Source organism: Cupressus sempervirens, chromosome 4, assembly GCF_028749045.1.
Source record: "Cupressus sempervirens isolate cs-2001-9-10 chromosome 4, ASM2874904v1, whole genome shotgun sequence".
In the NCBI taxonomy this organism is placed as follows: Eukaryota; Viridiplantae; Streptophyta; class Pinopsida; order Cupressales; family Cupressaceae; genus Cupressus; species Cupressus sempervirens.
In genome coordinates, this window is record NC_143121.1 from 604932725 (window position 1) to 604957748 (window position 25024).

General features: G+C 33.2%; 1 protein-coding gene and 1 pseudogene across 2 annotated transcripts in view; one reads left to right on the forward strand and one right to left on the reverse strand.

The window, feature by feature from the left end:
- Positions 1–7588: 7588 nt before the first annotated feature.
- LOC149562679 (DEAD-box ATP-dependent RNA helicase 35-like) lies at positions 7589–13245 on the reverse strand (annotated as a pseudogene). Its single transcript, XR_016364262.1, has 5 exons — positions 13184–13245; positions 12138–12874; positions 11498–11768; positions 10328–10380; positions 7589–8368 (listed from the first exon to the last, which is right to left on the reverse strand). The product of XR_016364262.1 is annotated as a DEAD-box ATP-dependent RNA helicase 35-like (transcript).
- An 8386-nt stretch (positions 13246–21631) lies between these two features.
- LOC149562680 (phosphoglycolate phosphatase 1A, chloroplastic-like) overlaps positions 21632–25024 on the forward strand; it is a 175120-nt gene continuing 171727 nt past the window's right edge. Inside the window, exons 1-2 of the mRNA XM_089826127.1 lie at positions 21632–21908; positions 21995–22062. Coding sequence (XP_089682253.1) covers positions 21818–21908; positions 21995–22062 — 159 coding nt within the window. The 5' untranslated portion in view covers positions 21632–21817. The remainder of the gene's footprint in view (positions 21909–21994; positions 22063–25024) is intronic.

Sequence of the window (25024 nt, forward strand, 5' to 3'; positions counted from 1 at the left end):
GCTTTAAACAAATTACGACCTCCTTTGGTCTCTTGGCTACAGACCAAATGTTTTTGGGCCATTTCCATCCTGAAGTTTTCTTGAAGTGGCTTTCTTTCTTAAGGATTCTCCCAGGTCAAGCTTAAGTTTGAGGGACCCCCCTCCCCCTAGTAGGGCTTTTAAGAATCAATATCAAATCCTTTGTTTCATGTGTTGCCCTGAATGCTAGTTGATATGATATATTTTCTATTTGCTTTAAGATGGTCTTAGTGAAAGACATGAATTAATTAGACTATTTGGGTTGTGACCCTCTTGGGTTCTTGAGATGGATTTGAGACACCATAGGACCAACTTCCATCAAAGTGCATTCAACTCTACTTGTTTCCTTAAGACTCATTCTTCCTTTTTGGCAATATTCATGATGTACTATTGGGTCTTTTGGAAGGTCACATTGTTGATATTATTTCATTCTAGCCTATGTCTTCTTTGGATGGGACTGGGCCCATAAGTATGGATTATCTATGTTGATTTTCTTTGCTTGATTGTTCATTTCAAAGATTGATCAAATTCTCGTACCCCTCTCTTGTTCACTTACCCCTGTGTCTTGGGGTTGTGGGGCAGGTGTCGCTTTTATATATATTTCTTTCATTTGGCTTTTGTGTCTTGATAGTATTTAGACTTTCAATTCTATTGGTTATTTGTGGCCTCTATATAATCATATGGGCAAGCTATTCAGGTTTCATACCTATGTTGGAAATATTCTGCTTAGTATCCTTCTTTGGTATTGTGCTAGATTATTTCTATTTTCTTTGGATTGACAAATGATATCAAAATTTATGATAGGGGAAACCCCTCTAACCCTCCCCTCCATCATGGCTTTCTTTGGCTATTTTGTGCTTTGTTTTGTGGGGACACATAGACACTTTGCCTCTAGAAAATCTCTCTCCTTCCTATGGGTTTTAGAGTACTCCCTAGGTTATTTTCCAACTCATCTTTTAAACCATTTTGTAAGGACTAGTATGCCAACTCCAAGCCCTCATTTGGATGCACTTGTAAAGGGTGGTATGCCACCTCTACCATTTGCTGAAAATGGTCTCTATAATTGGAGGGTATACTCTCATCATTTTGCAATGGAGGAATTTTCCCCCACTTATTGTATACATAACTTTAGTCTCAAGCTAGACTAAAAGTTTTTTTCCCGTTCTTTTCCCCCTAGTAGCTACACTTTGAACGAGGCAAAAATTATGTAATCATCTTTAATATTAACTAGCACTTGCACTTGAAGGAGCAAGGGGTACGCTGATAGTGACAAAAGATCATTTAATATTTTTCAAGAGAGGAAAATAAAATAAACATAGTTGAATTGAAACAATTAAATAATAAATGGCTTGGTTATATACATAGTTTTTCCCTAAATTCATATATATTTATTATAAAACAAAAAGAAATGTAGAAGAGGAAAAATAAAAACAACGATAGTTAGATTGTTATATATTTTGTCCACAAAGAAAACTATTTTTGAAGCAAAATAATAGAAGCATTTACACACATTTTTGTTTGTAAGTTTAATATAAATATATGCAGTAAAAGATAATGGAAAAAAAAAAGTCCGATTTTTATGCAAAACCACCAAATCAAAATAGCAACCAAGGACTAATTTCAAGCAACAAAAGTTTGGATTAAATGACCATTGGGCTAATATTGTCCTAGGTAAACATTGGTAATACATTTCTCTTTCAAATGAAAATATTTTACATCAATACAAGGGGCATCTTCTTACCATACATGTAACACAAATAATTGAAAATAAAAAAGGCAACCTATAAGCTACAAAAAATAAAATTTGGTGTTTATTTTTATAAAGAATGACACTTTATGCTGAAACTTATTTGTATAAGTCAAAGTATTATTTTGACAATCTAATCTAAGTAATATAAAATAATATTATCTTTTTGGTATAATTTAAGTAAATAAATGATCTTTTAATGATTTAATATTACCTATCATAGAACCCTATGCAACATTTATAGTTGGTAAAATCATATTGTAAGAGTTAAAAATTAAATAAAACTTGATTTCATTTTTTTTACAACTAGAACATCTATGACCAACCAACCAACCATTAAAATTAATATTAGAAATCATTGACTTTATAAAGAACTTTACATTTTAGGTATTTGACTCTTTCTTTAATGATGCCTAGAAAACTATTTAGATTTACAAACTACCACATCTCAATCATCTTATTCTGAACATAATCTATCATTTCCCAAACAAAAGTAAAAATACTACAAACTACTTCTAGAAATTAATAGAAAAATAGACATATCATAACTCAAATCAATTAGCATATGGACAATACTACATGTTTCCTTTAGTGAGAATTTATTTCTGAAAAGATATCCAACATTTTAAGAAATTAAATGAGAACATACTTCCATAAAAAAAAACCAACAAAAATTGCATCCAATATCACCCCTATCTCTTCCAGCTTTCCTCAAATTCTACGACCTTAATAATAAAGGCAATTCTAGCTCAACCTATCATTTGTTTATCATTATCAAGAGACAACAAAATCAATTGTTAAATAAAATAAGAGCTTTGATGATAGAAAATACCAACAATCATAATGAGATAAATGTTCTGTAATAATGTACATGAGTTATAAATACAAAAGACACATTTAAGTGATATGAGATATTTGAAAAGAAAGATGTGCTCCTATAATTGAATAATCTACATTTGTAAAATTGAAAATCTTATAATATCTTTGAGGTCCTTAGTACAACCTACTTCAAAATTGTGCATTGAAAAATAAAAAGAACATTAGTGTAGATATTTTTTGGGGTTGAAAACCATCTCTAGAAACAAACCTCTGAATACCCAATAAATTTTCTCTAAAAAAAATTAGATTTCTAAATTTCCTTTATGCGAGCAAATCAAATTAGATTTCCTTTATATTCTTTTAACTTTTTGAGTATAGACTTCGTGAATAGTTATTTATCAATTTATATTTTTCACTTTGTGTAGTGAACTATGTGGTAGTTCCATTGAGCACATAGTATAGTGACTAATCATTGAAATCACATACTTCGTATCTTTATTGGGTGTTTGGTTGGGGGGTCTATCAAAGGAAGCTTTGATATCTATATTTAAGGAAGAAACCTCAACAATAAATTAATTTAAATGATTTATAATAAAATAACATAAAAAGATAATTATTGCATCCTCTAAAGATAAGAAACTAACCTAAAGAAGTCTCAATGTCACACAAGAATAAAAAACACTAGTGCAATATGTTATATCAAAGCAATCATCAAGATATTGTTGTCACTTTATAAAGAACTCTACATTTTAGAAATTTGATTGTCTTTAATGATGCCTAAAAAACTATTCAGATCTGTTAACTACCATATCCAAAGCATCCAATTGTCAACACAATTTATTGTTCTCCAAATAAAAGTAAAAATACTAGAAACTACTTCTAGAAATAAAGCCAAAAATAGACATATCACAACTTAAATCAATTAGCCTCTGAGAATAACTTCATCTTTTCCTTTAGTGGGAATTTATTTCAATAGACATTGAATGTTTTAAGAAAATAAATGAGAACATATCTGCATAAATAACCAATAAAAATTGTAATCAATATCACCAATATCTCTTCCAACTTTCCTCAAATTATATGATTGTAATAATAAAGGCAATTATAGCTCAACCTATCATTTTTTTCTCATTATCGAAACATGGTAGTGGACATTTGAATGAAATAAAAAGGGGAAAGGTTCCTACGAATTTTCCATATATAACACTTTAATTTGTTTGATATACCTATATATAAAAGAATATATCTATGAACCAGACATGAGAAGTAAAAATAGGTGTCCAATTAGATACATTTTTTTCTCTCTAGTCCTCATCAAAGAACAATTGGTATGCAAACATAGTACATAGGACTATATTATTCAATCATGTTACACCTAATTTATTAAGGTTGCCCTCAACTAGTACAAGAATTTGGTTTAGTAGAAGATGGAGAAAACTAATGAGAGCTAATGGAGGTTGTATCTTGTTCACCATTAACTTCCTCTTACTTCCTTTCATTTATATGTTTCCCTCACTTCAAAATACTGTAATATTGGTGCAACATGTTCATGGTGATATTGCAAGTAAGACAATCCTCAATCTATTGTGGATGAGTCTATGCAGCTAGAGAGATTACAATCTATTTCCAAATAACATTGTGCAACATGTAGCCTCATCTTTACAACACCTTGTCAACAAATCAAAGAGTTGCTACAATCTTCTTTCAATGTCTTAGACCTCAAGTTCCACATTCCACCATTGTTCAAGCTTACATCAATAGTCATCCACGGTCTTTACCTAAAAAAAGCATCAATATTTTCTATAAATTATCATGTTGAACAGAATCATTTGAATGAGATTTCTAAACTCTATGTTTACATTCAAATTCTCAACTATGTGTGTGTGTGGACATTAATGGTAAAGATTGTATCATGTGTACTAGAACATGATTAATTTCGCACTGAACCTAGGTTGTGCATGGAGCAATTGTATATAGAACATATTGTATCCCTTCATGCTCTTTGGTGTCCATTCACTTACAACACATGGGGCTTTTGAGAATCATAATATACAAAAGAGAATGAGAAAAATATTAGCAAGTTAAAGATTTGTAACTTAGCTTGCTATAGAGGGAAAGTACCCATCCAAATTCCATGTCTGAATGGTATTTTTCCTAGTTTTGGAATACAATCTAAATTATGCCTACGCATTGGAGATCACACTAGGCTATAGGTAAGGAGATCTTCCATTTGGGTTATTGGGGATACTACTTAATATAAACTATCTACCTATGTTTTAGTACTCTACAAGCTTCAATGTTGTATCAAGTTGTACAAAGAGAATGTCATCCATTGTATAGTGTCATTTCCCATTGATGAAGGGGCCTAAGTTTGCAAGGTCAATGTTTCTAGAAATGGTAATGTTTCCATAATGGCATGATCCTTGGAGTTCAAAATGAGCACCCCTCACTCTTAAGTTCAATCTGCACAATAATTGCATTGCTTTGTTTAAGACATAATAATGAAATCAAAACAATATTGGGATCATCTAAATTCCCAAACCTTGTGAAAGAATATCATTGTCCAAAGTTGCCTTGTCAAAACTATTAGATTGGATCTATTTCAAGAATATTATTCCCCCTTTCTCCATAATTTAATATCCATGATCATTTAATATCCATGATCAGATTCCCTTATCTATAATTAATCACTTGTATTTGTTGAAGGATATGAAGACATCTTGCAATAATATTAAAATAACAAATTATCTCTTCATGATACTTATCTATATAATATTACCTTTGCATGTTATAAACATGATGCATATTTTACATTGTACACAATCCCTTTAGGGCATTTTTCATATAAGTACATTAACTTTTAGGCTAAAAATGAAGTTGGAATTGGCTTTCAATAGAGGTATATTTTGTTCCATCTCATCTAGCTTGTGAAAAATATAGAACTAAACAAAATGCAAAACCTCAAGAAAGAAAAATAAAATGATAAAATCTAAAACCAAAACCAAAACCAATGGATCTGCTTGATTAATAGACCAATCATTCAAGTTAGTTGAGCCCCATTGATCCTTGTCATGATTGTTGTAGAGGAAATTACCTATCCTACTCAGAAGGTGAAACTACATATAATAGCCGTGAGGTGACTGATCAAAAGTAACCAAAATAGAGTAGCTCTTCTATTAAATAAATTTTCAAATAATGTCAAATAACAAAGATGGATAAATACAAACCTGTTAAAAAAGTAGTTCTACAAACATCTTTAAACCAATACCAATCATAATAAAAATTAATTAATAATCAAACTTAATATATCAATCTTAATTATAAGAAATATTAAATAATAAATATAATATAAATTATTAATTATTGGCATAGGTATAATTCATGGCATATGAAACACATTCAAACTAAGTGTACACATAATAGAACTCAAAGTAATATATTATTGATTCATCTTCTGTGAAAATTTATTCACTTTGGATTATATAATCTTTAAAATATAATTTATTTTTAAATGAAATAGTATGTATATATATATATATATATATATATATATATATAATTTTAAAGAGGGGTAAAATTTATTTTTAAATGAAATAAAATTTTAAAGAGGGGTAAACGCTTTGACCTAGAGCTATGAACCAGTGAGGCCACAAATGGGGGACCTCATCTCCATGAGATTTGAACTTTGATGGCAAGGATAACAACTCAATAACTTAACCATCACAACATGCCACTATTGGTATATATATATATATATATATAATTTAAAAAAATATAAAAACTTAAAAGTAAATGAAATGTATTGAAATTTTAAATATTAAAATTTACATTGATATTGGGTAGTGGTGGGTATGTGTGCTTGGAAGCTGCAATTTTAGATTATTTGAGGTGGCATTATAGGTATGACATGGGTTGGGGAAAAATTCAGCTAGTGTCAATGGGTTACCCCCTCCTCTCTACATAATCATAGACTTATGTGTTAGCTAGACAATTGAGACCACTGCCAAATTCGACGTACTTTGAATCAACATCAAATGCTCTCTATCACATGCGATGAATCTCATGGAATTCCTTTGGAAAATCCTCTCTCATAATTTGGCCTCAAGCTGATACATAATGCCAGACTAGGGGACAAATCCCACATTTCTTTATGCCTCTTAAATGAGGCTGCTCAATGTGAACGCCTCCCACCCAAAGCATCAAATTGTTTTTTGAAAAATTTGTTCCCCATAAACCAAGGGGAACCTTGGCAACAATTCTGAACACATTTGAAGAGCTCAAATTTAATTAGATCATATAAAACAATTAAAGAGTATATGCACTAGGCCTATTGATCCCTCTTGTTGGCATCCTCCATTCTTCCAGTTATCCCAAATCAGAGAGGCTAGATAGTCCCCGAGAGAGCTCGGTAGTTTGTGTGGCCATGCAGAGATGGATGAACTCACCTTGGGCATGAAGGCTATTATTATGTTCTCTGGCCATCAACTAATTTGTGTTTTAATAAGGAATATTTGCCCCATGGATTCAGGGCCAGATCAAAGCACTGTTGACGAATTGTAATGGGTTTGTATAGATCAACTGGGCATTCCTTCAGCTCCTATAATTGGGGCTTTTCTACACATTGCAGATGGAATTGTTTGCAAGAGTATTTCCTGCGGGGTGCGTATTTATCTATTGGTTGATTAGTGTTGAACAACTGTTAAATGCTAAATCTATTGAGGAAGAGGCAAAATATGAGCTAAGGTTTTGGAAGGGGGCAAGAAAGGATGAAATTCAGACAGTTGTCGACAATGTTTTACATGGTGAGGATTAAGTAGGGAAGGAGGTCAGACAAAACGTGATTACATGAATAGAAATGGCAGAAGGATCTTCCACCAAGAATTTGGATTATGTACTATTTGCTTGCATCATGTGTCATTTCATCATAGTATTTGTAGTGTTCGCGGTAGGATCTTTCATACATTTTTCCTGTAGAGATCAAACACAAGGAAGTGAAATCTGGTCTTCAGAAAATCCATGGACATAAATAAATTTCTTTGTGTGACCATCAGCGTTGGAAGCGTCTACCCAGCCGACAAAATGGGTATTAATTTATTATTTAACAATAGCATCAACATTCTCCATAGGATCATCCAGTGTTGCCAACACATGTCATATCCTCTGTTTGGCTTCCTTTAAGAGATGTTTAAGGTCAAGAAGAGTTGTTTCACTTCGGTTCTTGTTGATAAAGGTGGTTGCGATTCCACTTTTTCCACACCTTCTAGTCCTGCCAATTTTATGTACATAATTTTCTATTTCTGTATGATATAATTTTCTATTTCTGTAGGCATATCATAATTAATAACATGCTGGATATTAGGAAAATCAAGCCCCTTCGATGCAATGTCAATTGCCACTAAGACATCCTTTTTGTCAGCTTTCAAAGTTGAAATTGCACTCTCTCTTTCTTCCTGATACTTTCCTCCATGCATTGCCACAACTTCTACACCTTTTAAAAGGATATTTTCATGAATATCATCCACATCTATCTTGTTTTCATAGAAGATGAGAACAGGGGGTGGAGTCTTCTGCAAACATTCCAATAGATAATCAATCTTCGCCTCTTGTTTGATGTACTCCACCTCTTGTGTAACATCCAAGTTTGCAGCACCAACTCTACCTACATTTACAGTTATAGGCTTGACCAGAGCACTTCATGCAAAATTTTGTATTTTTTGGGTATAGTTGCCGAAAAGAGCAATGTTTGAGGTTGGGCTTTAAAATGATCAAAAACTTCTCTGTCATGTCCCTAATTTTCGGTGACAGTCTAATTAATTAATTTGATTAACTTGGTTGTCAACAATAATGAATATTTTATGAGGACGGCTAATTAATCATTTTAATTAAATAAATAAATGATATTAAGTTAATTACTTATAAAGTTATCAAATAAATAAATATTAAAAGATAACTTTATATTTAATTAATTTAATAAAGTGACTTGGATTATAAAATATTTAATAAAGTCACTTAAGAAATAAGATCAAAAATGTTCTAAAAGTCTCTGGAGAAGATGGAGAGAAAGAATAAATAGGCACCCCGGGGCTCCATTCGAATCAGGCAGTTGTTTATCTCCCTTTTGATTTCAGATTGTGATTTAATCACAGGTGCATTGTGGAACCTAGGGTTTTCGCAATTGTCACAGTTGGCCATTGAGAACGATAACTCTCAATAGGTACGCAATTTTGAGGGTGTGAAATATCATCTGAATTATTGCAGATTGGAGGTGACGTTACAGTCATTTCATCCAGGCAGAATCGGTGGCTTAAGGCCAAACATTTTGGAGGATCATTCTGAGAAATAAATTAAGATTTTGTAAGGTTGGAGTTTATTATTCAGGAGTAAGACGACTCCATTAGCATTCTATGTAGGAAGTTGCAGTGTGAGCAGATCGAGGGCTGAAGAAACGAATTCCCAAGACATCTTATCGGCAAGCATTGCTGTTTAATATTAGGAATCGAAGTCTGGACTGAAGGCTATTACCAATGTCCTATTATAAGGTGACACCATTGAAAACAAGTGGGAGGTGGAGCTGATTTGAATTGGACTAGAAGTCGTTTGAATTATTTTGAGGTAGGCGTTTTCTTTTCATTGTTTGAGGATCCGTGAAATTCGCAGGAAAAGGGAAGTCGTGGGTGTAGGTATTGAAGGGGAAATAACCTCCGCTGCAGCTCTAAAGACCTGTGCAACTTCAAGCCCCGCTCTAGTATTAGTAAATCCGTCAGTAATCGACCACTGTCTCAGCGATATAAATTGCATTGTCTTCGTCCACGAGGCAAATCCAAATCCGACTCCATTTGTTAGCTCTCACAAGCCGAAGGCATAATAATCTGCATACGGGTTAATCACTTCCACCACAGGAGGAACCCATTCGCATCAAACCGAGGTTGAAGACTGTTAAGCAAGCGAGGCCGACGGTATTATGAATGGATGAGGGAGTTTAAGAAGTCGACGGCAGTACTCCGTATGGAGTTCGCAGGCCCAAATTATCCCAATTGGAAGTGGTGTGCCAGCTGGGACAAAACCTCAGACATGCAGAGATTGTAAAGGATCTGGGACGATTAGAAGGCAACGGGATACATTTCGGTTGGAATCTACATCCTCAACATGCAGGAGAAGTGGTTCGATTGTGAAGGAATTTTGCAAGACTTGCCGTGGAGATAGAGTTGTAAAGCACGGAAGAAGATTACTTTGGATGTAATGGAAGGTATCGATAATGGAGAAACGTTGTGAGGAACAGATTTCGAAAGTGGTCAGTCAGGGGATCTTCTTGTAACCATAAAGGTTCGTGATGATCCTATATTTCGTAGAGAAGATGCAGACATTCATGTGGATGAAAACATAAGCTTCACCCAGGCAATCTCAGGTTTCCTTTCTTCTACAAGTTCAGGGTTTTTGTTGAATTATGGTTAAACAATGAAACATATGATTGTAATAAGAATTTCTCCCTGAACATTGAAGGTATGAATATATATATATTGCATTTGATACGTCTATTGGTGAATTATGTGAGGAATTCTTCTATTCATGATTAATTTCATAGGGTACAACTCTGACTACCAGAATAGAATTTGACATCAGTTCATCTCTGGTTCGTAACAACCTTGATTGCTAACTGTTTGACGAAATGTCAAACTTTTGAAGTTTAAGATTTTGGTGTTTAAAGAGGCAATAACCTGTCGGGGTTATTTCATTCTCTATTATCATCCTCAAATCCAAGATCAACCAACCTATCTGCTTCATCTAGAATTAGGTACCTGCAGTAGAGATAAATTGTAATAATTTAGTCTGTGTTCATTATGAGGCTATAGTTCTCATAAATCATCACTGCTAAAAAAAAAATGAACTGTACCAATTTTCTAAAATTCATATTATGAAGTTTAAAAAGTACAAGCAAAATTCACTGAGCAGTCAGAACCACTAACAAACTGTATCTATCACTTAAATAAATTCCAAATAATGATGAATTGGTCCCAAAAAAAAGTATTTGCAATATTACAAATTTTCATTCAATTCTCATGCACCCATCATTCTTGGAACAACCTTGACAAAGCAACAGTATGCAAAAACACAGGGTTGATATTATTGGGAGGTCTAGGCACTTGAACCATGTGGTTAGGGGCTCTAAAGTACTCCCATGTCTCAACTACTGCCATAAAAGGCAAATCAAGGAGCTAGAATGACACTACTTTTTAATGAGATGCACAATGTTGAATAACAATTTTACAACAGCTAGTAACATTGACTTAAATGTGGAGGACTTTCTGGACCTAATGTTCTTGCCATGAGTCAACCAAAAACAATTTTGGGAAATCCACACAAACTATTTTGAACTCAAGGACCATTGTAAAACACAATGATTCCTTTATCTCAGACAAATAATATGTAGAATAAATTTACAGACCACCACATCGGACGTGTCCATACCAAGTGGCCAAAGATAGTCCACCACAACATAATTAGAGGGGTTTTCGCATCAAGAGCAAGCCTTTCTCATCAATTGTGTATGTTCATGACAACAACAATGGAAAAAGAGTGCATACATGTGTATTAACAGTAACCATTATGGTTCATTCACGGAAGCTAGCAGTTCATTCATTCCAGATAGCCTTGTACTGTTAAACTTTTTGGAATGCATCTAAAGTACTCTCATAGTCTACCCATATTACTACTTTCCTTCTAAACCACACACTTGATGCCATATAATTTGTATTATTGTAGATTTGGATCTTTATTCATTAGACAGAATAGATGATAATTGCCATACTAATTAGAAATTTACGCTAATTTCAATTTGGTTGTATAACATTTTCTCTGTTCCTTTCTCTAGAAACATCCACAATTTTTTTTGGAAAACAAAACCAAACATGCTACCTGCAATTATCAAGATTCATCTTCTTCTTTGCCAGCATATCCTTTAATTGGCCAGGTGTGGCTATAACAATATGAACTCTTTTCTTCACAACTTCCAACTGAGATCTCATATCAATTCCACCAATGCTCCACAATTCTGGATACCTTGCTCCTTCAGATCCCCTACGAACTCCTCCACAACTTCAAACGTCTGTCTGGCAAACTCTCTCGAGGAGCAAATCACCAATCCAAATGGGCCTTCACCAGCAATAATCAACAATGTTACTTCTTCCTACATTTAAGGGATGATTTTAGTAATTGATACCTGATAGGCCATATTTCAACCAAGTTTTCGACAAAAAAGAAAATTAGTTCAATTTCTTCAATTTGGTATTTAATTCTTTTCTAAATTCGTCAAATTCTTTATAAAACATAGAACATGCATATGAACAGGAAAATGCAATAATTATTTTCGCATAATTCAACCAATAAAATTAAAATTTTTTGAATAAGGAAATTGTGAAGAAAGATTCAGAGTATTGAAAATCAGGTGCGAGATGAGGCTCGAATAGAGAAAATATGACTTTATTTGACCAAACATACGAAATTAAAATGGACTTGCCGCTCTAAAAAATGTGTGCTTTCTCAAAATAATCTCTACTTGTAAAGCTGCCATGATCAAAGGCAACACGAAAAACAAGGGTTTTCCCTAACTTGGTAAACATAATTCCAATCATATCACGGCTGGAAAGGATGACTGGCAAACCCTGAACTTGTATAGGCGTTGGCTGTATAATCCCTTTCACTCAAGCTTCTTCAGCATAGGCTTGGGGAACCTCATGTCCTTAACATTCTCAATCAGAGGAGGAATTTGCACGCCTTAGATTAGAATATGCCAGTGTTTTCTGACAACATCGCATTCTGACTCCAGTAATGTGACGAATTGCAGTAAAAGGTTTCCAGCCTGTCACCATGGGCTCGTGGTACTGAATTCCCTTTGCCAGTTCTCTTACAGACATTAGGGTTTTCTGGTCAGAAAGTCTTTCCACCATTTCTTTTTCCTGCTCTAGGAGTTGTGCTGTGGGGTTTATTCTGGGCAAATCTTTTTTGAGCTGTGAGGCATTTACGAGTAAGCCAGGTTTCGCTTCAACCGCCTTGGCTATTTGTTCTACATCCAGTGAACCCTTCCCCTTTCTTTGCAAAATCTTTTGAGCTTCCATGAGTCTGTGCTTCTTCACAGGAATGTATTCCGAGTAATCTTCTTCTTCTTCCTCATTTTCCATTTTTTTTTCATGGGATTCCTTGTTATTTTTTCTATGTGATAGGTAAAATACGTGTAAATGTTGTATTGAATGGCTTTCAATTTGAAATTTCACTTGCTTTGAATGCAGGCAACATCTGATTTTTCAAGATTTTTCTCTGAAATCTGTTTCCGCACTACCCGTGAAGACCTGAAACAAAGGCGATCTCAGACCAAAACTAAACTTGTAGGTTTTCTCGAGTTACAGAAAAATGTCACAAATGAAGAACATCTCAATGGATCGATAAAATTCCTTTTGTTATAATTAATTATAATTAGTTTTATTAAAACTACAGATCTACCAGAGAAGAAAATTTGATCGTCTTGAATAGCTATCGTAGAGATACTTGAAGAGAACATTGAGTTGTACTTTACGGCTCAGTCATTAAGAAAACATCGCCGAATACATGTTTGTTTTCATGGGATTGTAGTGTGTCAGTTGACCAGAGATAGTTGTAGCATTCCGCATAAATAAACTGAAAAAATTTAGTTGAAGGGCTATCAAACCCCACAACCCAGGGGACAAAAACCGTAAATTTCAGAGTGAGATACTCTATGTCTTCTCTGGATGGGACTGGGCCCGTAAGTATGGATTATCCATGTTGATTTTCTTTGCTTGATTGTTCATTTCAAAGATTGGCCAAATGCTCGTACCCCTCTCTTGTTCACTCACCCGTGTCTTGGGGTCGTGGGGCAGGTGTCGCTTTTATATATATTTCTTTCATTTGGCTTTTGTGTCTTGATAGTATTTAGACTTTCAATTCTATTGGTTATTCATGGCCTCTGTATAATCATATGGGCAAGCTATTCAGGTTTCATACCTATGTTGGGAATATTCTGCTTAGTATCCTTCTTTGGTATCATGCTAGATGATTTCTATTTTCTTTGGATTGACAAATGATATCAAAATTTATGATAGGGGAACCCCGTCTAACCCTCTCCTCCATCATGGCTTTCTTTGGCTATATTGTGCTTTGTTTTGTAGGGACACAGAGACACTTTGCTTCTAGACAATCTCTCTCCTTCTTGTGGGTTTTAGAGTACTCCCTAGGTTATTTCCAATTCATCTTTCAAACTATTTTGTAAGGACTGGTATGCCAGCTCCGAGCCTTCATTTGGAGGCACTTGTAAAGGGCGGTATGCCACCTCTACCATTTGCTGAAAATGGCCTCTATAATTGGAAGGTATGCCCTCATCATTTTGCAATGGAGGAGTTTTCCCCCACTTATTGTATACATGACTTTAGTCCCAAGCTAGACTACAATTTTCTTTCCCGTTCGTTTTCCTCTAGTACTTGCACTTTGAATGAGGCAAAAATTATGTAATCATCTTTAATATTAATAATATTTGACACTAGCCTTTCAGTAATTAAAAAAATTAAATAATATTATTTATAATATTTATCATTTTAATATTTTACAACTGTATCAAGATATAATATAGTTAACTATTAGTTGAATAATATTAATAATAATATTTATCATTTCAATATTTTACAAATGTAACAAAAACAATTTTTTAAAGTGTAACTAAAGCAACAATAAAACAATAGTTTCAAAAATTATTGACAGATTTTATTAAAAACTCACTTATTTACTTTAAATTTAATAATTTTTACTATAAAAATGCCCTATACAATAATAATAAATATATACCTCTATATATATTACGCCGAGAGTAATCGTTCTCGAGGCGCCTATTTTTATTTAATCCCAAAGTTATTTTAATCGAAGTTGGGATTAATGAAAATAAAAATAGGCGCCTCAAGAACGATTACTCTCGGCGTAATATATATAGAGGTATATATAGCTAGTGGCAGTCGCGGCGCAATAGGGAAAATATTTACTTTTTATTTTTTATTTTGATAAGGTTACTATAAAATTGTTAATTAATTTTTAATTAGAGTTGTATGAAGTTAGTATAAAATTATGCTTCAAAATATTTTTAAAAATTTAATATAAGGAGTTTAATATAGATTAAAAATATATTTTTTATTTTTGGGATATTGTAATGTAAAATGTTATAGTCATACATAGATATATGGTTAGGGACAAAGTTACCATTATAGTTAATGTTAACCTTAGGGATAGAATTAGGGTTAGGGTTAGCATTAGAGTTAGGGTTGGAGTTAGGGTTAGGGTTTGAGCTATGGTTAAGGTTAGGGATAGAGTTATGGTTATGGTTATTGTTAGAGTTATGGTTATGGTTTAGATTAGAGTTATGTTTATGGTTAAGGTTAGGGTTAATGTTATGGTCATGGTTAAGGTTAGGGTTAGAGTTATGGTTATGGTTATGATTAGGGTTAGTGTTAGGGTTATAGTAAGGCTAACGTTAGAGTTATGCTCATGGTTAAGGCTAGGGTTAGAGTTATGCTTATAGTTAGGGTTAGGGATAGGATTAGAGTCCAATTATGGTAGAGTTAGAATTAGGGTTAGAGTTAGGTGTAGAGTTATGTTTATGGTTAAGGTTAGGGTTAGAGTAATGCTCATGGTTAAGGTTAGGGTTACGGTTAAGGTTTGAGTCAAATATTATTTTAAATTTAATATAAGGAGTTTAATTTAGATAAAAATATATATTTTATTTTTGGGATATTGTAATGTAAAATGTTATAGTCATACGTAGATATAGGGTTAGGGACAAAGTTAGGGTAAGGGTTTGAGCTAGGTTTAAGGTTAGGGTTAGGGTTAGATTCTAATTATGGTAGAGTTAGATTTATGGTTAGAGTTAGGGGTAGGGTTAAGGTTAATGTTAGGATTAGAATTAGGGTTAAGATTAGGATTAGAGTTAGGGTTAGGATTAGGGTTATAGATAGGGTTAGGGTTAGGGTTAGGGTAAGGTTCTAGGTTAGGGTTGGGGCTAGGGTCAGGTTTAGGGTTAGAGTATGAGTTAGGGTTAGAGTTTGAGTTAGGGTTAGGGTTATAGTTTGAGTTAGGGGTAGACGGAGCATTATAATTTGGGTTAGGATTAGGGTTAGGTTTAGGGTTTGAGTTTGAGTTATGGTTAGAGTTAGGGTTAGAGCTAGAGCTAGAGTTAGAGTTAGGGTTAGAATTAGGGTTAGTTTTAGGGTTTGAGTTACCAATAGAGTTAATTTTACAGTTGGGTTAATGTTAGAGTTAGGGTTAGGGTTAGAGTTTTGAGTCAAGGTTAGGGTTAGAGTTAGGGTTAGGGTTAAAATTAAAATCCAATTATGGTAGAGTTAGATTTACAGTTAGAGTTATGGGTAGGGGTAGGGTTACGCTTACAGTTAGGGTTAGAGTTAGATTTAGGGTTAGGGTTAGGTTTATATTTAGAGTTAGGGTTATATATAGAGAGAGTTATATCAATGTTAAGGTTAGGGTAAGGGGATTGAGTCAAGGTTAAGGTTAGAGTTAGGGTTAGGGTTAGGGTTTCAGTCAGGATTAAAGTTAGGGTTAGGGTTAGAGTCTAATTATGGTAGAGTTAGATTTACAGAAAGAGTTAGATTTAGGGTTAGAGTTAGGGGTAGGGTTAGGGTTAGGGTTAGGGTTAGAGATAGGGGTAGACAAAGGGTTAGGCTTAGGCTTAGGGTTAGGGTTAGGGTCAAGGTTAGGGTTAGGTTTAGGGTTAGAATATGAGTTACGGTTAGAGTTTGAGGTATAGTTAGGGCTATAGTTTGAGTTAGGGGTAGACAAAGTACTAGAATCCTAGCTACGATTAGGGTTAGGTTTTGGGTTACGGTTATGTTTACGGTTAAGGTTAGAGTTAGGTTTAGGGTTATAGTTATAGTTAGGGTTAAAGTCCAATTATGGTAAGAGTTAGATTCAGGGTTACAGTTAGTGGTAGGGATAGGGTTACAATTATAGTTAGGGTTAGGGTTAGGGTTAGAGTTAGAGGAAGGGTTATATTTAGAAGTTTTCTTATGGTCACAGTTATAGTTAGGAGGGGAGTAAGGGTTGGGATTTTAGATTATATTTATTATTATATAAGGTGCCCTATATAATAATATGTATATTCCCACGCTCATGGATAAGGTTAGGGAAAGAAGTAGGACTGTGGTTATTAGTGTTACATTTATAATTTCATTTAGGAGGGCATTGTGTGCTATTTTTTCCCCCTATTCAACCCATCACTGATGTCTGATCTGAGAGACCTTAAATGGGATAGGTTCTTTGCAGAGGGTTAACATCGCTAAAGTTGGCGGCTAACATTTTGTGTTGGCTCAGTTTCTTCATTGACCACGATGGATCATTTTTTCTTGGTCGGGTTGATTCATGCTGCGAGATTCGATAACTCTTATTTCTTCGCGAGCTATCTTCCTATCTTCCCAAAAGTGCAAGATGTTGCCATGCATTCCCATTCTAACGTTTCTTTATATGCTAGTGTCTTCGAAACACTCTAAAGCCTAGAATTGCACAAGATGCTGCCATGCATCTCCATTCTGATGCATCGTCATGCTACATTGTTTCTTCAATTCTCTAAAGCCCAAAATTGCATCATGCTACCATGCATTGCCTTTCCAACATTTCCTCACTCCACAATGCTTTCATGAGTCTTTAAGACCCAAAATTGTGCCACATGGAGGGGGTTCACACCTTTTGTGCTATCTGCTTCGTTTGTTGGGAGGAATCTTTTCACTACATCTTAGTCATCCATTGGAAATAAAGCCAATCTTGATCGACGAATGTGACTTAATCCTTCATTGGGAGGAGTTTCCTCGTTGCATCTCAGTCATCCTTTTTGAGGGGAGAATCTACATCGATGGTTGCGACTTAATCCTTCATTGGTGAGGATTCACGATGCATCTATGTCGTCTATTTCGAGAGGAAGACCTTCATCGATGACCATCATTCATTTTTGGGGAAACCAAATTCCCCCTTGGGATCAACCTGGCATTTTTTGTGGGAGGTTAAGACATCATGTTATCTCTTTTCATAGTTTTTTGCCAGCGACATGAATGTCTTTCCTTTTCTTTCCATGAGTCTCCATTCTAGCGCCTCCTTAAGCTGCATTGTTTCTGCAATGCTCTAAAGCCCAAAATTGCATCATGCTACTACATGTCACCTTTATGACATTTCCTCACTCTGTAGTGCTTTCGCAAGGCTCCAAGACCCAGAATTGTGCCATGTAGCGGGGGTCCCCACCTTTCGTGCTATGGTTACAATTTAGATTTTAGGGTTATGGTTAGAATCAAGGTCAATTCTAGAGTTTATAGAATATTTAGAGTTAAGATTAGGGATTAAATATACATGAGGGTTAGCATTGGGTTGTATGATAATTACAGTTAGGATTATAGTTAGATATATCATTTAGATTAGGTTTTAGTCAGGGTTTAATTAAACTTAAGATTAGGGTGAGGATCAAGGTGAAGTCTATATTAGGGTTCATATCATGGTAGGATTGAAACTAATGTTAGGGTTAACATTGAAATTATGATTAGGGGTAAGGTGAAGATTTATATTTGGTCATGATTGTGGTTTGTGCTAGGATTAGGGTCTAAGCTATGATTAATTTTATGATTGTACCTTTAGGGTTAGGGTTTTGTTTAAGTTTATGATTATGGTTACAACTATGGTTTATGGTTCAAGTTTAAAGTTGGGAATGTGATTAGGATCAGGGATTAGTAAATTTTTTAAGAGTTCGGTTATAGTTTTACACCATGGTTAGGACCTTGGGACTGGATTTAGAGGTTAATATCATGGTTATCCATATAGGTAGGTTTAGGATTTTGATCAATATTTTGTAGTTTTTTTTACATTATGGTTAAGGGTTAGATTTTAGGGTTAGGACTATAACCAATATTAGTGTGTAGGTTTTTGGTTTAGATTATGGTTTGGACTGAGATTTTCATTATATCAATAGGGATATGTTTTAGTGCTATAATTATAGTTTAATGTTGGATTATAGTTATATTGTACATCATTGTTGGGGCTAGGGCTAAGGTAGGGGTTGTTGTTAGGGTTAACTAAGGATGACAATTAGGATGGTTTATCTTTTCAAGTAGAAAAAAAAACTCATATTGATTCAAAAACAAAGAAATTATACTTCGAAAATATTTTTCTATGTCATAATAGATTCATTTATTTTAATTATTGTATTAGTTAATTAGTTGTTTGATGTTTCAAAGTAAACATGGCTTATTTTATTTAAATTTAAATAATATTATTGTTTTGAATTGAATTTAGCTTAATTGTTAATGATCATATTTATATTTCTAATATTAACTCCAATTTGATCAAAGACCAAATATATTTTTGGTATTTTTGTAAACGAACTTGCTTAACACTTCCCTATTTCAAAGTTAATAAAATATCATTTCTATTGTCTTAGATTTGAGAGTAAGTATATTAAATAAGTAATAATAAATGAACATTATGATTAATATATTTCTAAAATAAAAATATATTACTTAAAAACTTGTTTACTTTAAATGAATAAAGTACTCATTTACTTGTAAATTTTAAAAATAGAAATTAATCTACATATATATAAAATATTTATTCTTTTTCCTATTTGCATACAAATTAATTAAAATCTAAACTTTAAACTACATAAATATTTTTAAAATATATATCCATCAATAAATAGTTTAGAATAAAGTAAAATCTAAAAATTAGACACATATAGAATCTTTTTAATTTCTATATACATGTTTTTCTAATTTATTTCTACAAACATGCAACTGATATTTCTATTATCCATTTTTTTCCATTCTAAAAAAATCTAGATGTAAATAGAATTTTTTTAGATGCATGCAATCTTTCTAATTTTTTCTACATACATATATTAACATTTCTATTTTATATTTTGTTTTTACATTATGGTTATTTCAATCAAAATATGTAGATGTAAATAGAATTCTTCTCAAAAAAATTTATTTAAATTTAAATAACATTATTGTTTTGAACTGAATTTAGCTTAATTGTTAATGATCATATTTATATTTCTAATATTAACTCCAATTTGATCAAAGACCAAATATATTTTTGGTATTTTTGTAAACGAACTTGCTTAACACTTCCCTATTTCAAAGTTAATAAAATATCATTTCTATTGTCTTAGATTTGAGAGTAAGTATATTAAATAAGTAATAATAAATGAACATTATGATTAATATATTTCTAAAATAAAAATATATTACTTAAAAACTTGTTTACTTTAAATGAATAAAGTACTCATTTACTTGTAAATTTTAAAAATAGAAATTAATCTACATATATATAAAATATTTATTCTTTTTCCTATTTGCATACAAATTAATTAAAATCTAAACTTTAAACTACATAAATATTTTTAAAATATATATCCATCAATAATTAGTTTAGAATAAAGTAAAATCTAAAAATTAGACACATATAGAATCTTTTTAATTTCTAGATACATGTTTTTCTAATTTATTTCTACAAACATGCAACTGATATTTCTATTATCCATTTTTTTCCATTCTAAAAAAATCTAGATGTAAATAGACTTTTTTTAGATGCATGCAATCTTTCTAATTTTTTCTACATACATATATTAACATTTCTATTTTATATTTTGTTTTTACATTATGGCTATTTCAATCAAAATATCTAAATGTAAATAGAATTCTTTTCAATAAATCTAGATGTATATAGAATTCTTTTAATTTTTTACATACATAAAATTTTTCTAATTTTTTTCTACATACATAAAAGAATAATTTCTATTTTCTATTTTAAAAAAAAAGCTATCATAAAGATTGATAAAAAAATTGATTGCATATGCATTCTTTAGTTTGTGCACTAAATACACAAAATAAATTGTATAGATTAAAACTTCCCGTGCTGGGCACGAGAATATACAATAGAAATATCAGTTACCAAGAATAGTCGGCCATAAGCAATCAAATCTTAAACTCTGCAAAATTTCTTGCAAGCAATCTTTGTTCTGTCTTCGGCTGAAAAGGAAAAAAAGAATTTCAGATCTAAAATTGTTTAGATTGCCCTATTCGATTCAAAAAGCCATGGAAGTCACCGCAATTACATCTCCAAGAGGCCTAATGTGCCTTGATTCAGTACCCATATGCTTATCTCCACGAAAAACTCTGCACAGGTCCTCCAGTGGCCTCAATTTCAGTCATATGAACAGAATTCTAAATCTAAATGAAATTAATTAAAATTGAAATATAAATCAAAGTAGAATATTATAACTAAATTTGAATTTCAATTTACTTCTACATCTAAATCTAAATGAAAATGTAAATAAAAAATAGAAATCTCACCTGCAAAAATGTTACTCCAAAACTTCAATTTACTCCTATTCAAAAACTCCAATCTAATCCTCCAATAACCTCCACCTCTTCCTTCCTGCAAAAACATAAAATGAAAATGAAATGAGGAGCCTTGGTTTTATAACTTCTGAAAGGCTCCTCATATCCCCCAACAGACGTCTCTTCACATTCCACGAATTTGTTTCAAATTCCTCCACTCCCCGCAAAAAAAAAGCATGAATGTGCATGCAAAATTATATTTAATAAAAAAAAAATCATATTGAAATTATTTCGCCCCTATTTTTTCGGGCCCTATTTTTTCGGGTCCTACTTTTTCGGGCCCTACTTTTTCGAGCCTATTATTTCGGCCTCCATTTGGCTTCCTATTATTTTGGCCAGCTATTATTTCGAGAATTCTTTTTTAATATTTAATTTGGAAGTTTGTAACTGCTCCCAATTCTTTTTTATTGACAGGAATCTTGGCATATTCCCGTGCTAGACATTTGTGCTGCCATTGTATAAAACGCCTCTCGGCGTAATAATATTTTCCATTTAAATAATGTTTTTGTCTTCATTAAAAATAAATAAATTAAAATATTAATAAATTAAATTAGCGTATTTTTTTGGATTGACGGAATAAGATGTCAAACAAAAGAGAATATGCTCTGCTACTGGAATTATAATATGCTAAAAATCTATTCAGTCAAAAAGCTGTCATTGTGAAAGCAAGGGACAGCTTTATTCCCGCACGCCTTCAAAAAAAATTCTTAATTGTATCTGAGAGCGCCAACCCTGAATTTACCGGTCTCAATTAGAAAACCTCTCGAGTAGTTTTCGTCATAACACAGTTACAATGACGAACTCAGCCCACGTTAGAGTTCCTGCATTGAGCAATGCTGAAGATTTGATAAATTCAGTGGATACCTTTATCTTTGATTGTGATGGTTAGCTCCCGCAACGTACATTTAATATGTTTTTAATAACTGATGGAGCTATAATTTAAAAATTTTATTCCCTGAATTTACTGTAGGTGTTATATGGAAGGGCGAAACACTGATAGACGGCGTACCTGAAACTCTAGAAATGCTCCGATCCAGGGTAAGTGAATTTGTGTTGTAACTTTAATTTTAGAGGTTAGCATTAATTGGAATTGTTTCTGTTACAAGTAGCAGTATTTCTTTGGTAAAAATAGTTCTAAATTTATACAAGAGGAAAACAGTTATTTCAAACTAGCAGTTTTATCGACTTTTTGCCTTTAAAAGGATATTAAATTAGTTACAGAGACGCCTGCAATGATAATTTGCCATGTGAAACCTTGTAGCATGACATTCGCGGAGAATTTATCATAAAGCTTAACAACCGTAGAAAGAAAATTTTATTTTAATACATAAATATTGATAGATCCTACAGATTGATTTGGCATAAAGGGTGGTAAAAGAAGTCACTGGTCACCATATATGTAATTATCATATTCATGCGTACTTTGGCATTTGTTCAATTTATTCTAAAGCCTAGTCAAATCCCATTGGTACAATATTTGAACAAATATAGAATCAGTGCTTTCAGGACGTTGTTTGACTGTGCAGTGGGTTCCCTCAAGTGGTGCAATGATGGAGAATTACATTGTTGAAAGATTAGTAGTAATGCAGCATGCAGTTCGTTGCTAAGACACAAAGCAAGGAAATAGTCTGTAGGTAATTTTAATGCATTGGTGGGCAAGCAGTGTCTTTACACGAATTTAGGGTAGTTTTAAGTATCATTCATATGAGGATCATTAGTGAGACCGGACCATCCAATGGTGTTCAATTCAGATTTAGAGAGCCAAGACCCAAGTGCTTTAGCGTATAATTCGTACACTAGATGGAATAATTTGATTAAGAAACAAATTTTATGAGTTTGTATATTGAGCTGCTTTATGAAACAACAACCGATAACGTGCACTGTCATGTCCCTTTTCAGAGATTGGGGGTGGGGTTTGTGGTCTGATCCATGCTAGGAAGATTGATGATTAGACTTTGGGATTGCTGCTGGGATCACGTCAGGAGACATCGAAGATTAGGGGTTAGGGCTGAGGCTGGGCACCTTCCAAACAACTATCGGGGATTAAGCTTTGAGGACACTGCTTGACCTCTGGTAGAATGCGAAGATGGAGCCAACCTAGCGCTGCTGGAGAATTGTCGAGAATTGGATTTTGGGATACTACTTGATCCATGCCGAAATGTGAAGAGGGAGCCAACAGAAGAACACACTTGGATCGGGGGTGGGGCTTCAGTCTAACCCGCACCAAGTTGGGAGGGAAGAAAGACACCAAACCTCCAATTGGAAATACTGTAAGGCCTGTAAGGCTGACCTAAATTGTAGTGTGTAAAGTTAGGAAGCCTTGGTGCCAATTTTGGTCTTATTCATCTAGTTTATTTTGTGTAGGTAGCATATAAAACCAGAAGGAATTTTCAATTATAGTTATGCATGTTATGTTATTGTATCTTCTGCGCACTTGTGTTCAATGAGCTTTTGTGGATTAAAACCTGTAGGAGACTATGATCAGTGGGTGAAAACCTATTGATTGTTGGAATCAGAGGATAAATACCCTTCGTTCTTGAGAGCATTCTCACTTAGGGAGTGCATTGGAGTCAAGGGTTTGCAGGAAAATTCAGTGACTTAGTGTGTGCTTTGACAGTTTATGTTTTATGTTGCTATGTATTGACTATCATAACAGTCCTTTGCTGTTGAGATCTTAATCTTATCAATACAAGTTACTAGTGGAGTTTGAATCATTTGTGCAAGAGTATTTATGTTGTTTAAGCATAAGTAATTATTACAGTTTGGATATCATTTGGGGAAGATTGTGATTATGTTATTTGGTGAATATTGTAGCTTGCATTTCATAGATGTTATTTCATTAAAATTTTGGAAAGGGACATTACATGGACTTGGAAGATAAAACATACACACTATCACTTAAAGTTTTATCATTTATAGTAAGGGAGTTTCCATATTCCGATGTTTAAGTATAATTTTACTTATACATTGTCTTAAAAGAAATGGTAAAGGCACATAAATAATGCACTTCTGATCTGATTGTTAAAATTTCAGAAGGTATTAAAAAAAGGTGTAAGCAAAACAAAGATGAAAGATATAGACAATTTAATATGAAATCTGAAGAAAATGTAGAAAAACAGATCATGCACCAAAAACATTATAGACTATGGACCTTGGAGACACATTGTATAAGTGCCTTGCTTATGAGATGACGCAACATACGATGTCATTTCATCTGTGCAATGTAATGCACCAGCAACTGGTGGTGAGAAATATCAATGTTCTAGAAAACTTCAAAAGAGTAAATATGAAATCATGTATCTAATGTTCTCATGGAATAATGGTTAATGGCTGAATGCATAGAGAAATATTCAACTGCTTTGTTGGAATTTGGTTTAATGTTATCATTCGAAATTCAATTAAGAATGCCTACTATTTTTTGAAGTTTTTGGCAAGCAATAACTTACCATTGGTGTTCGGTAGAGATAGGGAATGTTGTGCTTGCCCAAGACTAGTATCACAGTGTCTGAGCAGTTTTGATCCCCATAACGACTTCTCATCGAAGATCAACTCTCGCACATCTACCTGCCCTAGTTGAGTATCCTTTATCACAGGACACTCACACTAACACTGAAGGTTGCTCCATGATTTGGAATTAATAGGTCGTCATGTGTTCTCTAGAACCCCTGTGACAAATTGGGCAAACCTTTGTGGCTTGATTCTAACTATTACTTGATCTCTGTTGCTGAAAATCATTGTCAAAACTCTAGTGCATATTTTTGGAGAGCGACTTTTTGTTCACCAGAGAAAACTTAGCATGGTATTAAAACTTGGAAACTCTCAGTGCCTTTGAAAACATTGTAAAAAGATGTAAATCTTGTATTTCTTTCTGGCAACTAGCTAATCTTTGAGTTTTAAAAAAAGGAGAGATCCTATTCTGAATATCAGTGTTTGATTCTCTTGCGATTGTTCTCTATGGAAAACCCATATTTACTTTGTTCTTTGCAAATTGATATGATTG